This window comes from Corylus avellana, chromosome ca1 (genome assembly GCF_901000735.1).
Source record: "Corylus avellana chromosome ca1, CavTom2PMs-1.0".
In the NCBI taxonomy this organism is placed as follows: Eukaryota; Viridiplantae; Streptophyta; class Magnoliopsida; order Fagales; family Betulaceae; genus Corylus; species Corylus avellana.
In genome coordinates, this window is record NC_081541.1 from 17,036,213 (window position 1) to 17,049,420 (window position 13,208).

A 13,208-nucleotide genomic window follows, 5' to 3' on the forward strand; every position below is an offset into this window, starting at 1 on the left:
TGTTGAGTTACCTCCTAAGACCAAACCAATTGGTTGTAAGTGGGTGTTCAAGAAGAAACTCAAACCAGATGGTACAATAGATAAATACAAGGCACGCTTGGTGGCTAAAGGCTACAAGCAAAAGCAAAATATTGATTATTTTGACACTTATTCTCCGGTTACTAGAATTGCATCTATTAGAATATTGTTTGCTATTGCTTCTATTTATAAACTTGTGGTACATCAAATGGATGTTAAGACTGCCTTTTTAAATGGTGATTTAGAAGAAGAAATTTATATGGAGCAACCCGAGGGACTTGTAATCCCCGGTCAAGAACACAAAGTTTGTAAATTGGTGAAATCTTTGTATGGATTAAAACAAGCTCCTAAACAATGGCATGAAAAATTTGACAAAGTGATGTTGTCTAATGCTTATTCTATTAATGGTGGAGATAAATGCATTTATAGCAAGTTTAGTAATAATGAAGGTGTCATTATTTGTTTATATGTTGATGATTTGCTTATTTTTGGAACCAACATGAATGTTGTGCATGAAGCTAAAAGATTTCTTTCATCTAATTTTGATATGAAAGACATGGGTGAAGCTAATGTTATATTGGGCATTAAAGTTCTTAGAGATAATAATTGTATTACTTTATCTCAGTCACATTATGTCAAAAAGATGCTAAAAAGATTTGAGCACTTTGATTATTCACCTATGTCTACACCATATGATTCTAAAATACATTTGGTTAAGAATCATGGTGATAGTGTTTCACAAGAGAAATATGCACAAATCATTGGTAGTTTAATGTTCTTGACAAACTGTACACGCCCTGATATTGCATATGCTGTCGGTAGATTGAGTAGATATACTCATAATCCTAGTATTGAGCATTGGGATGCAATCTCTAGATTGTTGAGATATTTAAAGGGCACAATTAATTATGGTTTGTCATATTATGGTTTTCCTGCTATATTAGAAGGATATTGTGATGCTAACTGGATTTCTGATTCAGATGAACTAAAGCCTACCAGTGGCTATGTGTTCACATTAGCAGGAGGAGCTATATCTTGGAAGTCCTCCAAACAAACTTGCATAGCAAGATCCACAATGGAGGCAGAGTTAGTTGCCTTGGAGAAGGCTGGAACTGAAGCTGAATGGCTAAGGAGCCTTTTGATTGATTTGCCTTTATATGCTAACCCAGTTCCACCTGTTTGTATTCATTGTGATTGTCAAGCTGCCATAGCTCGAGCCAAGAGCAAGATCTATAATGGGAAAAGTCGACATATCCGATTAAGGCACAATATTGTGAGGCAGCTTATTGAGACCGGTGTAATATCCATGGATTTTGTGAGGTCAGAAAGGAATTTGGCAGATCCTTTGACCAAGCCACTAGCAAGAAGGCTGGTGAGTGAAACATCGAGGGGGATAGGACTGATACCCAAATGATGACACTGTGATGGATACCCAACCTCTGTGATTGGAGATCCCATGAATGAGGTTTAATGGGAAACGAAGTCACAAGTGATCATGGTGTGGTACTGTCATTCTATGTTATTTCACTATCTTGTTGATAAGATTGTTGATGAGTCCATCCCTATGGTGTAAGACAGTACAAAGATGCAGGGTGATTAAGGATGAGTTTAAAACTCTTAATGGTTCCATAGTCCCTACCTGTTGGGATGGAGTGTTTCCTGCACACACTCTTGATGGATACCACCTATGTGAGTGTGGAGGTGGTGCCGCTTCCTATGAGACTTGGGTAGGTCTCTAGAGCACTCATGAAACCCAGGGGCGCATGGCCTGTATAAGGCGCCAACCCGCAGAACAACCCAATTTTTATTTCAATTTTTTTAATTCATTATTTTTGAGAAAGTTATGTGGGTGATAAGTTTGCTTACTTTATGAATTTGGTTAAAAGAGTCTAACTCTACCACAATTCATTAAGTTCCTACTTATTTATCCTAGTTGTGGTTAAAACTTTCGGGTACCACATCGATGCATGCTTTCAATCTCCTTCTATTCTAATATTTGTAACATGTGGGGGATTGTTGTGATGTTACAAAATTTGGTTTTTATTTACCTATTAATTTTTTGACCATTTGACAATAAAATCCATTCATGAGTTTTTATTATGGAAAAATCAGATATATAGTTGTTGGGGAATAAATATCTTTTACAAACTATTTTTAATTGCTGGTTTTAATGTTTTTTTTTACCGTTAGTTTTTATATTAAAAACCATTTGTCTTCAATATATATAAAGCCTTGATTGACCGTTTGATTTTGTTTGTTGACCGTTTGATTTTTTTTGTTGACCGTTGTCTTAAATAAATGGATTATATAGCTGTTGCATTTTAACCAATGGCTTTAAGAGAAGAAAAAAAACTCCTTTTTCGTTGCCTTTTAACCGTTGGATTTAAGAGGAAAAATTGCTCTTGTATTACCTTTTGACCGTTGGTTATTAATGGTAGTAAAAGCAAGGAGCTCAATTTCTTTTTATAAATTGAGCCCACCTACTAGCTCCATGTATCACTTCTTTGACTCCAAAAGAAAAGTATCGTACAAACATATTTCTTCTTCCAACAAATTTTATTTTCATAAGCCTTGAGCTATATTTTGCTCTTTCTTCCTTTTTTGGGTTTGTCCCTCATCTTCTTTGATCAAAGGGTTGTTCATTTGATCTTCGTTACTTGGAAGTGCGTCCTTAACGAAGGTAGACGCTATAGTCTAATCCTGGGAGGTTGTGTGTCAAGAGATCCAATCGCACCGAGTTATACACTCCGGGAGGCACGAAATCAACCTTTAAGGACAACGCTTTTGCGTGATTCTATAGCTTTGTGAGATTTTTCCTTGCTCTATTTTATTTATTTATTGTATTATATTTATTTTATTGTTAATTGTTTGGATTAATATTATTTAGCATCAATAAGAATTTTTGCACCATCCATTTAATTTTACAACACCATTTAAATTAAATATTCCACATAAGTGATTAACCTCTTTATATCAGCTTAAGTTTTTGGGATAATTGGTAATTATTTAACATGGTATCACAGCCTATGGACAAGATCTTAGGCATGTTTATAAGGAATGGGCAACCCTCTCTTATTGAACCGGTTTTATAAGATGAGTTAGACCCACGAATTTCTTTACAATCTACATATGTTTCGATAATCAATTGTTTTTATTATTTTTCACTACTTTTTGAGTTTATGTTTGGGTTTTTTTTTTTTTTTTTTCACAACAAACTCCAAGTATTTCAACCCAACTCAAATTTTTAAACCCAACTCAAAAATAATAATAATAAATTTAAAAAAATGAAGAAAAAGAAAAAGAAAAAGAAAAGTAATTCAAAAAAAATACCCACGGGTGGTCTGAAGACCACCCCCACACCAAGGTGGTGGCCGGACCACCCCTAGATGTCTGGGTTTAGGTGTTTTTGTCTTCTTTTTTTAACGAAGCAATCACTACGTTTATAGATCTTGCTACAGTTTCTTCTTTTTCAATAGAACTGCATGCATGCATCAAATAACATGAGATGCAACTATATTTTATACTGAGTTTGAGAGAATATATAAATAGAAACTCACACATATTAATTATAATATATAGAGATATATTGTTCTATATATATATATATATATAAAAAGGAAGCTAAAGCTCAATCACATGGGCACCATCAAAGGACGGAAGCCATGTCGAAGACTTGCTTGCCAGACATCTTCGATATTCAACAAAGTGTTCCCACACTCGTTCACATTCCACCCTTCTAAGGCATGCACTATCCCAGCAATGCGCCAAGCACTCATCACTTTTCTTGGCAGCCAATTCTGTCATGCATTAAAATATTAACTAAATAATTAAATTTACATTTTTTTTAGCATCAAAAGCTTAAGTTATTGGGATTATTAATAATTTGACACAATATCACTGTAATTTATCTTTTGTTTCGATTAAATCTTCTACATGTTGAGCTCCCAAGTGAAAAAAGAATGTTAAAATTTCATCAAATAATTAGATTTGTCATTTTTGGTTGCTAACCTCACAAGAGTGCATGTTGATCAAAGATGTAGGAGCGATCATCGCAGGTGTGGTGTAGAAGAAACAATCCTTCCGCATTTTCTTTGGTGGGAACTGAGAAAAGGGAATGAATAATGTTCCTTTCGATGCCTTGAGTTGTTCATCTTCTTTCCATTCATCTCCCACTAACCAAGTCTGCAAATCTCTCATAATTATGTCATATTATAGTGTTATCTCGTTACAAACTCATTATGTGGCAGTGCACGTGTCATTACTATGTCAACCACTAAAAAACATTTTAATTATTTAACAACTAGTGTGGTAAGTGGCATGTGGACTTACAAAGAAATGTGGCACTGCCACATAAGTCTCGATCAAATTTAATTATTTAATGGCTAAAATATGTGTCACGTTAGTTTGTAAAAAACTTATAATTAAAGTTATTATATCCCTAATTGTATTTTTCTTAAATAAAGATTGTCACAAGCAATCATGAAATGGGTTACAAATTTTACCTTCTCATCCGCATAACTTGATGAAAGGATCAAGTTATTTTTTGACTTTGTGGTGAGCCTTATTTGAAGCTTCTCATACTCATCCTTGTATGTTATTGCCACCTGATACAATTATAAGCTAAGCAACATTAGAAAGAAAAAAAAAAATTAATAAAGAAAAAATAACAACACTGCAATCTAGGTTGAGCAAGAATTCTACAGTTAAAACGTACCTTGATACCCCTTTCACATAGAGCATCGACAATGGCATAAGCAGCCTTGGTAAGGTTGCCCCTTAGAAACACTTGAGTTGTTCCTTTTGGAATGCTATTTAGCACCACAGCCACTACTAAGCTACTTCCATCCACCAGCTTTATTCTAAGCTGAGGGTACTTTTGGATGTAAAGCTCACCATTTTTATTAAGTTCCTCCCCCTGCAAAAATTTACATAAATAAATGTCGAGATAAAATACTATGATATAGAATGAATATCTATGTACTTTTCTTTATGGTAATTTTTTTTTTCAATAGTTCCAATAGGAGGAGCTCATGATGGGGATAAAAATATAAAAATAACACTAAGTACTGTAGTTTCTGTTTTTATCAAAGCTAGATTTTCTTGCCTGATTTAGAAGACCTAGACTTAGCACCTTAACTCCCCTCACTTCAGCATCTAGTATAGCTTCTTCAATCAAGTTGTTGAGGGATTCCTTTCGCCATTGTAACATGTACTGAAGATTAAAAAAAAAACAAAAACAAAAGAATAACAAAAACAAAGGAAGAAGTTAGAAGTTAGATTAAAAAAAAAAGAAAAAAAAAACAACAACAACTAGCTGAATCAAATTGAATGTAACCGACAATAATCTGGTTTGGCCTGCAATCAATTTTAGGTGGTACTGAACTCGTTGAAATTAAAACGCATGTCTTAAAACATAATACAAGCCGAATCCAATAGTCATAGAAATGAACGTTTCTTACTTGTATATTGTATCTTGGCACCAACCAAGACTGACATTTGAGCTTTTGGAAGGTCATGTTCTCTAGGACAAATGTACGGCCATAGCTCCAAGTTAGAAACAAAGACCATAATAATGTCACAGGCCACATCAACCACAGGTACCATTTGGACGTGTGGGGCCTAGAGGCCAAGGAGGCAAATCCTAGTCGTAGATGATAGATGGACTCTGGTGTCGTTAGATGCGTTAAATGTACCACATCAGGTGACTCTTCCGGTCTTTTTAGTGAAGCCTCATAAAGAGTATCTGAGGACTTGTCCATAGTCCCATACACATAATCGTATATAGGCATGAAAAGAGAATAATTGGTGCGGAATTGGGTGTGATGTAGTGAATGATACCTGTTGAGTGTTGAGTTAAATACTTTAGATCATAATTTCTTTAAATTCATATAAATAAAACAGCAATAATTAATAGAGATCACAAAAATTATAGGTGGGTGAGGAGACTTACGAGGGGGTATACATGAAGTACTTCAAAAGGGGAAAGATGGAGAAGAGCCACTTGGGAATGAGCTCGTAATTGCAGTGACCCAAGTTATTCATGAAATCAATATATGAGATGTATCCGAAGAAGGATGCTAGAGAAGCAGTTCCAATGAACACTGTTGTCAGCATTGGTATTGCGAAGAGAATGAAATACGCTATGTGTTCAGCAAACGGATGGATCACAGCTGCCATGCATGCATCAGCATATATTTATATATTACTAACTTAATTTACAAAGTATATAACATTTGTACAAATTAATTAATATTCTTTCTCAATAATATATAATCAACTATATAGCTTTGATTTGTGTCACGTGATTGTATGCGTAAAATTTAAATTAATTAAGAGTAGTGTTATGCCTTCTTAACTATTAATGGGCAGACCATATAGTATGGCCTCTTGGAATTATTTATGGGCAGACCTAAACTTGAGGCCTAGAATTAGGGTACCGTACGTACGTGGCATTTTCCTATTAATTAACTAAAGACAGATCGGACAAACTAGCTTGAAGGCATTTTCAGCAATAGCAATCAAAATATTAAATAGTTATTTGAAAGAAAAAAAAAAAAAAAAAGATAAATGTTACTTTATTTAGGGTTTAGGGCTTAGGATTTAGGTTTAGGTTTAGATTTAGGTTTAAATTTAGGCTTTTAGGTTTAGGTTTAAGTTTCACTCCAGGTAAAAGTTTAGGTTTAAGGTTTAGAGTTTTTAGGGTTCTTTTTTCTATACACATTCACATAAATTATTTACTCTATTCTATACTTTATTTAAATATTTGTTCAACCGAAGCTTCACGCATCATACTTTTATTTTTTACTTTATTTTTAATAAGTTGAAAACAAGGCGTGACGTGAAAGCCTTTCACGTCATTTCAAATCTCAACTGCTGGGATTACATTTTTATTTTAATATATATATATATATAAAAGTCTTCAAATTAATAGTCATTTTTTAAAGAGTTGTATGTTGTTCAAAATGTGTAAAAGTAGTTCATCAAATTATCAAAGTGTGTCAAAGAGGTAACATATTTTTTTATATTCCAATAATACTTTTATTCTTTTAAAAATTGAAATAAAAAATTAATAAAATAAAAAAACTAAAAATTTGATTAAAAAAAAACAAGGAAACGGGCGGCTTTTTTTTTAAGTTTAATATATATATTATTAAGAATGACACGTGTCGCCATTTTTATTGGCGTTGACGTCACATTTAACAAAATTATTCTCATTTTTTTAACGGAATTTGACTTTAGGAACTAAATTATTTTTTTAGAATATCTCAAGAACCTTTGATTTTACTTTCATATAACATAGAGTGATTTGTAATTTAAGCCGAATACAGTAACTAATTATTTATTTATTCTTTTTTTTTTGTATTTTTTTCCATATATATATATATATATATTAAAAAGTTGGGTTTTCGCTAAAAGCCTATAAAAACACAAAAGCCACTTTTGCATATGAGAGTGCAAAGTAACAAAAAGAGAAATACTAGGGGTATTAATTTTTTTACTAACATATGGATAATAGCATGACCTAGAATGTATTTATTGGTGGGGATCAAAACAATTAATAAAGAAAAATACTACGAATACCAATAAATAAGCTTCACATCAGGTTAGTACCCATCTGTTAGTAAAAAAATTATTACTCCTAGCATTTCTCTAACTTTAATCAATCACTTTTCAATTAGAAACAGATATCTCGGTTTAAAACTCCTTTTTACTGTCTTCAATAAAAATTTGACACAGGTAAAAACATCAAATACAATAAAAATGAAAATACTGTATCTTAATTCAAATTAATTTTTTTAACTTTTCTATTTGTTCTAATCCAACGCCTACCGCCTACAACTGAACCCTCCACCTACTTCCAAGCCCTTAATACTGAAATTTTTAAAACCAACCAAAACAATGCCTCCAATAATTTTATGGATAAGCGTGTAAAATAACATAAGGTATCTTAAAGAGAATCTTACAGGTAATTGGTTCGGTTACAATGGAAGAATGGTGGTGAGAATGGTAGCGAGAGTAAAGGTAGTGGTGGTGCAATGCTCTGTGAAGCCAGTAGTAGAGGAACTCCACTGGACCCGCATGAAGCAGACTTACCACAACCAGACCATCGCTTCTCCAGAATGGCATGTTATGAGTCCCAGGAAGAATCATACACCCTATGTAAAACAATATTCCATTCAACAATATCTGGTCATCCCTATAAACAACAACAAAAACAAAAGAATCATATAAGACCAAATCTGTTATTATTGTTATTATCATTATTATTCGCAAAAAGTTAATTTTCTCAAACCAATAACACACGCTCAGGGGCCGCACCACGTTGGGCCTTGGGGGACCGTCGACCTCCAAGGCCCAAGGTGGTCCAAAAATATATATATATATATAATTTCTATAAAATTTAATTTTTGACCCCCCCCCAAATTATTTTTTTTAGAATTTTGCCTCCCAAACACAAATCTCTAGTTCTGGCCCTACACACGCTTAAATAAAAATACATAATAGTTCATGAGGTTAAAGTATATTCTTTTCACTTACCAATTCCTTTCTCTATCAACCTGATCGAATTCGATTCCTTTGTCGACGATCCGATTATTGCCCTTGGCGGTTCGGTAACGCGATAGAGAGATCCATATTTGATTGTGAAGCATCCTCAACAAAAGGAATGGAAGTATAAGGAAGTAGCCGATGTCTCTCTCACTTTCTCCCTTTACCATAAACGAGTATGTGCTATGAATAGCCCATGGAGCCAAAACCACGTACTTAATTCCCAACAGCAGGGCAAAAAAATTAAGTTAAAAAATAATGTATATAAATTATTTATAGTATCCATAAACTACATGCATATATGCATGTCCTACGAAAGGAATAATATATATATATACCTTGAAGCTTCCGAGAGGCTGCCATGGCCAGTCAGTGAGGATCCCTGGTTTGGTAGCCATAGTCCTGAAATGTAGTGTAACAACCGATTTGTGCTACTTGTGCTTGGATCAATGGATTTGGAGGGCTATATATATATAATGCATGGTCATCTACTATTGGTTAATTGGTTGTTGAGAAGAAGCCCCATGAATGCTATGACAGGCCCCCACCGCCCAAATGCAACGTAGCAGGCTGCTATTGAGTACTTCTTTTTTGTCATGCCTGCGATTATGACCAAAATATTAATTCACACAGTTTGCTATTTTTGAACAGTTAAAATGAGAGAGTCTATATAAAATTTATCTGTCCAAACAAATATCCAAACAATTTAAAATTTATTTGAAGTTTATAATATTTAAGAACCTATTTTATTATTATTATTATTATTATTATGGTGTTATGTCATTTAAAATTTTAGACAAAATGATAACATAGAAATACATATATAATTAAATCTAAAATTTAATTTAGAGATATGCTAGAATCTAATAAAACTCTCACATTTTACTCATCAAAATCATAGGTGGCAAAGTGCCATTTGCCATCAACTTGGACCATGTGCCCTGTTACATTAACTTGGCAAATAGTACTTTGCCACCTAGGATTTTGATGGGCAAAATGTGGGGGTTTTATTATATTATAGCATTTCTCTTTAATTTAACTATTTTACCGCATCTAGATGGCAACCAATTTTTTTTTTTTTTTTGACATGTCCACGTAAAAGGTAAGAAAATGGGGGGAGAAGAATATTCGAACGAATGTGCTTCATGAGGCGTAACGCCTAACTGATTGAACTACCCTTTAAGGACATGTGGCAACCAATTACAAAGTCAACGTACATGACAACATGCTTCCTTAATTATGTCGGAAAGCATCATAGGACGCTAGCTAGCTAGTTAAGTTGAAAATAAATGTAGGTGCCACCAGGTCCGTTTGACAAACCATTTTGCCTTAAATATTGTAGCTAATGTGAATTGATATGATATAATATTTTAATTTTTTTTATTTGAATAGTAATATCAAGTGCATGATATGATATAAAAAGTAAAAAAAGTGAAAATATTTTGACGTTAAATTATTGTGGTAAGGTTTAATAGTTATATATATATATATATTTCTCTTTTTTGATGACAAATGCAGCTCTAATTGTTACTACATTCTGCCACATCAGTTTTGTAAAATATTTATAATATATAACATTACTCTTTAAATATTAAATTTTTTTAAATTGTAAGGTTAATTACTTTTTTTTCTCATGAACCGACACCCATTTACAGGTTGCCCCCATGAGCTGACACATGTTACACTCAACCACATTGAACTACCCGATCTACTCCTCCTCAGTCGAAGGTCAGGAGAAGACACACATCCTTGACCACCCGTCATCATGTGAGAACCACGCTCTGGCATGCGAAACTCCGTTGGTTGATCGGCGTAGCTCAGTGGAAAGCGGAGAAACCGGCTAGGACGAGTAGATCTGAGTATGAAACACTAGATCTAGATTAAAACAGCCAAAAATAGAGACCGTAAGAGACTACAGAGAAGACACCAAGCACTGCTACTAAGGGAAGGAAGAGAGAGAGGGACAGGGAAGGGGGGAGGAGGGAAGAACAGCCCATACTTTCCTCCTCTCTGTTTTCTTCTTGTTTTGGGTATGGTTAGTATGCCATTTAGTATTGTTGAGTATTGAATGTTTAAGCTCAGTTCGTTTAATTTTTATGAACACAAACCCATCTTGATCTTATTACTAAGATAGATAATTTGTTCAAACTAGTTTTTTTTTTTTTTTTTTTTAACAAATTCAAGCTTGTTCATCAGCTACTTAAGTAGCTTATCTATTCCATATATAAATTAAATGTCATTATTATTTAATTGTTTTCATAAATCCATACTAATTATTAGTTATTTAATAATTGTTAAGATTTATTATTTAAGTAATTAGATAAATTAACTTGAATCTTAAACAATCTAATACCGAGTTTATATGTTTGTCTTACAATATGTATATACATTTATTACACACTCACATATACATACACACAAATCCATTCATATACACACAAATATAAATATAGTTGTATCAAGAATCACAATCATAATAATTCAAACTATATCTATTATATTACGAAGAGAAATCATTTTTTTATTTTATAAATACTAAACATCTTCTCACTACAAAGTTAAAAAGAGTATTATAAAAGTAATAAAAATGAAGTTATTCAAGCTTATACGAGTTCTACTCGTTTAATAAACAAGACTAAATTTTTGTCCAAACTCTATTTGTTTAATAAATGAATCAATCTCGAGTCAAATCCAACCTATTCACTAGTGGCTCTGTTTGTTTATGGAACTAAAGCCACTTGTGGGGTTAATGGTTGATACTAATTAGGAGTAGGACTCTCTCCATTTCAAATGAAATAGTCTATTTCATGGTTAAGATTTAAAGTTTGTGCACCTAATTAGTTAACAATGCACACGATTCTACATTATTTAAAATTTTTAAAAGACGCCTCAACATTTACTTAATGTACACCGTTAAATGCACAAAATTTAAATCATAATCATAAAATTGATGCTATTCATTTCATTTGGAATTGAGATGATTATTGTCCTGATACTAATAAAGTGGCATTGATGTGGCAAATTTCAATCTTTCTATCTTTATTTGGACACTTGTCTCATTAATTTATCTAGATCCCAAGAAATTTTGTATTGGCTAAACATTTTACAATGTTTTTTGCTTTATGCTTTCTGTTTCTAATGTGAAATAAAAGTGAAAGTAGTTTTGAGTGTTATGTGAGTATTTTATGTTTTTAGTTGTTAATGCCTTTTTTTTTTTTTTTCTAAAAAGCAAAATGCTACTCTAGTCAAAATTAAATTGTTACCAAAAGAGTGCCTTTTGCTTTTTGATTGTGAAGTAACATAAAGATGAAAGTAGTTATTTGTTAAAATCCTAATTAAGTACCCACTTGATGTATGTACAATCTTAACTATGTGTATCCTCCAATTGTAAGTTGGTTTTCAATGATGACTTCTACTTAAAGTTTGTACCATTTGGTATCAGAACTAGCAACTAAGTTGAGTATGGAATTGGACATAGCCGTTGAATATGGGATCAAATTGGTTGCAGCTTTGGGATCAAATTGGTCGCAGAGAGAATGACCTATAGACTAGATTAAAATTCCTTCTTACTATATATATGCACAGTAATAAGTCCTGAAAATACAAATAGATGAGTGGAATCACCAAAAGAGAAATGGGTATCATCAGTTCAATATCGATAGAATAGGCCGCCGTGGACTTTGACTGCGGAGCGTGGTCCTAAGTATCTTACATGGTTTAAGTACAATTTTAACTATATGTATACGTACTCTTTGACACTCTCTACTTGCAAGCCAATTTGTAAGGGTAAATTTTACCCGAAATTTGTATCATTAAGTATTAAAGCCAACCACCTCTAAAATAGATTTTAGCCTTGTAGTCGAGTCATGAAGATAGTAACCTAAAGGCAAGGTAAATACATTTGTGTACTATTTATAAGCGTAGTATCAAATTATTAAATACTAATAAACCAATGAAACCGCCAAAAAAGAAAAATATGACCATCCAATAAATGTTAACCACGTGGGTCGGCTGCATGTAGCTTCCCAATAGGGAAATTAAAGTAGATCTGCACCTAATTTTCCAACATTAATGTAGTTGATTGAATCTAATCAGTATGTAGTAATGTGTCATGTCTTTAATTAAGACAATATTCCATAAAAAATTGAAATGTCTTTATATATATATATATATATAGTATGATCATACGTTACAATTATGATTTTCTAGAAAATGAATAATTTGAATTATGAACAGTAGTTCCAATGTAGTTTCATTTTTAGAAGGAAAAGGACGATGCAAGTGCTTATCATGTCCGCAAATTACTAATCATCCCACATACATATGATTTGATCCAAGGCTTGCATGTGATTTGATCAGTGATGGCAACATAAACACTTTAATGATTTGATCATAAGGCCTTCGATTTGACACACAATGATTATTTGGTATATCTTCTTAGTTCCTATGGGTGTGACTAATTCAAAAAGGGGTTGTAGTTTTGGAGGCTGATTTATGCTGCTTACCCTAAGAAGCGTTAAGAAGTAGACCTTTTTTAAGGAAAAACAAATATATATATATATATATATTTGTTTTTCCTTAAAAAAGGTCTACTTCTTAACGCTTCTTAGGGTAAGCAGCATAAATCAGCCTCCAAAACTACA

At 32.8% G+C, this 13,208-nt stretch overlaps 1 protein-coding gene across 1 annotated transcript; it reads right to left on the reverse strand.

Moving 5' to 3' along the window:
- Positions 1-3,547: 3,547 nt before the first annotated feature.
- On the reverse strand, positions 3,548-8,990 carry LOC132188697 (very-long-chain aldehyde decarbonylase CER1-like). Its single transcript, XM_059603227.1, has 10 exons — positions 8,904-8,990; positions 8,557-8,780; positions 7,983-8,215; positions 5,969-6,188; positions 5,478-5,856; positions 5,123-5,230; positions 4,733-4,933; positions 4,521-4,622; positions 4,027-4,200; positions 3,548-3,815 (listed from the first exon to the last, which is right to left on the reverse strand). The coding sequence occupies exons 1-10, from the start codon at positions 8,961-8,963 to the stop codon at positions 3,651-3,653; spliced, it is 1,866 nt and encodes a 621-aa protein (XP_059459210.1). The 5' UTR covers positions 8,964-8,990; the 3' UTR covers positions 3,548-3,650.
- Between the last annotated feature and the right edge of the window lie 4,218 nt (positions 8,991-13,208).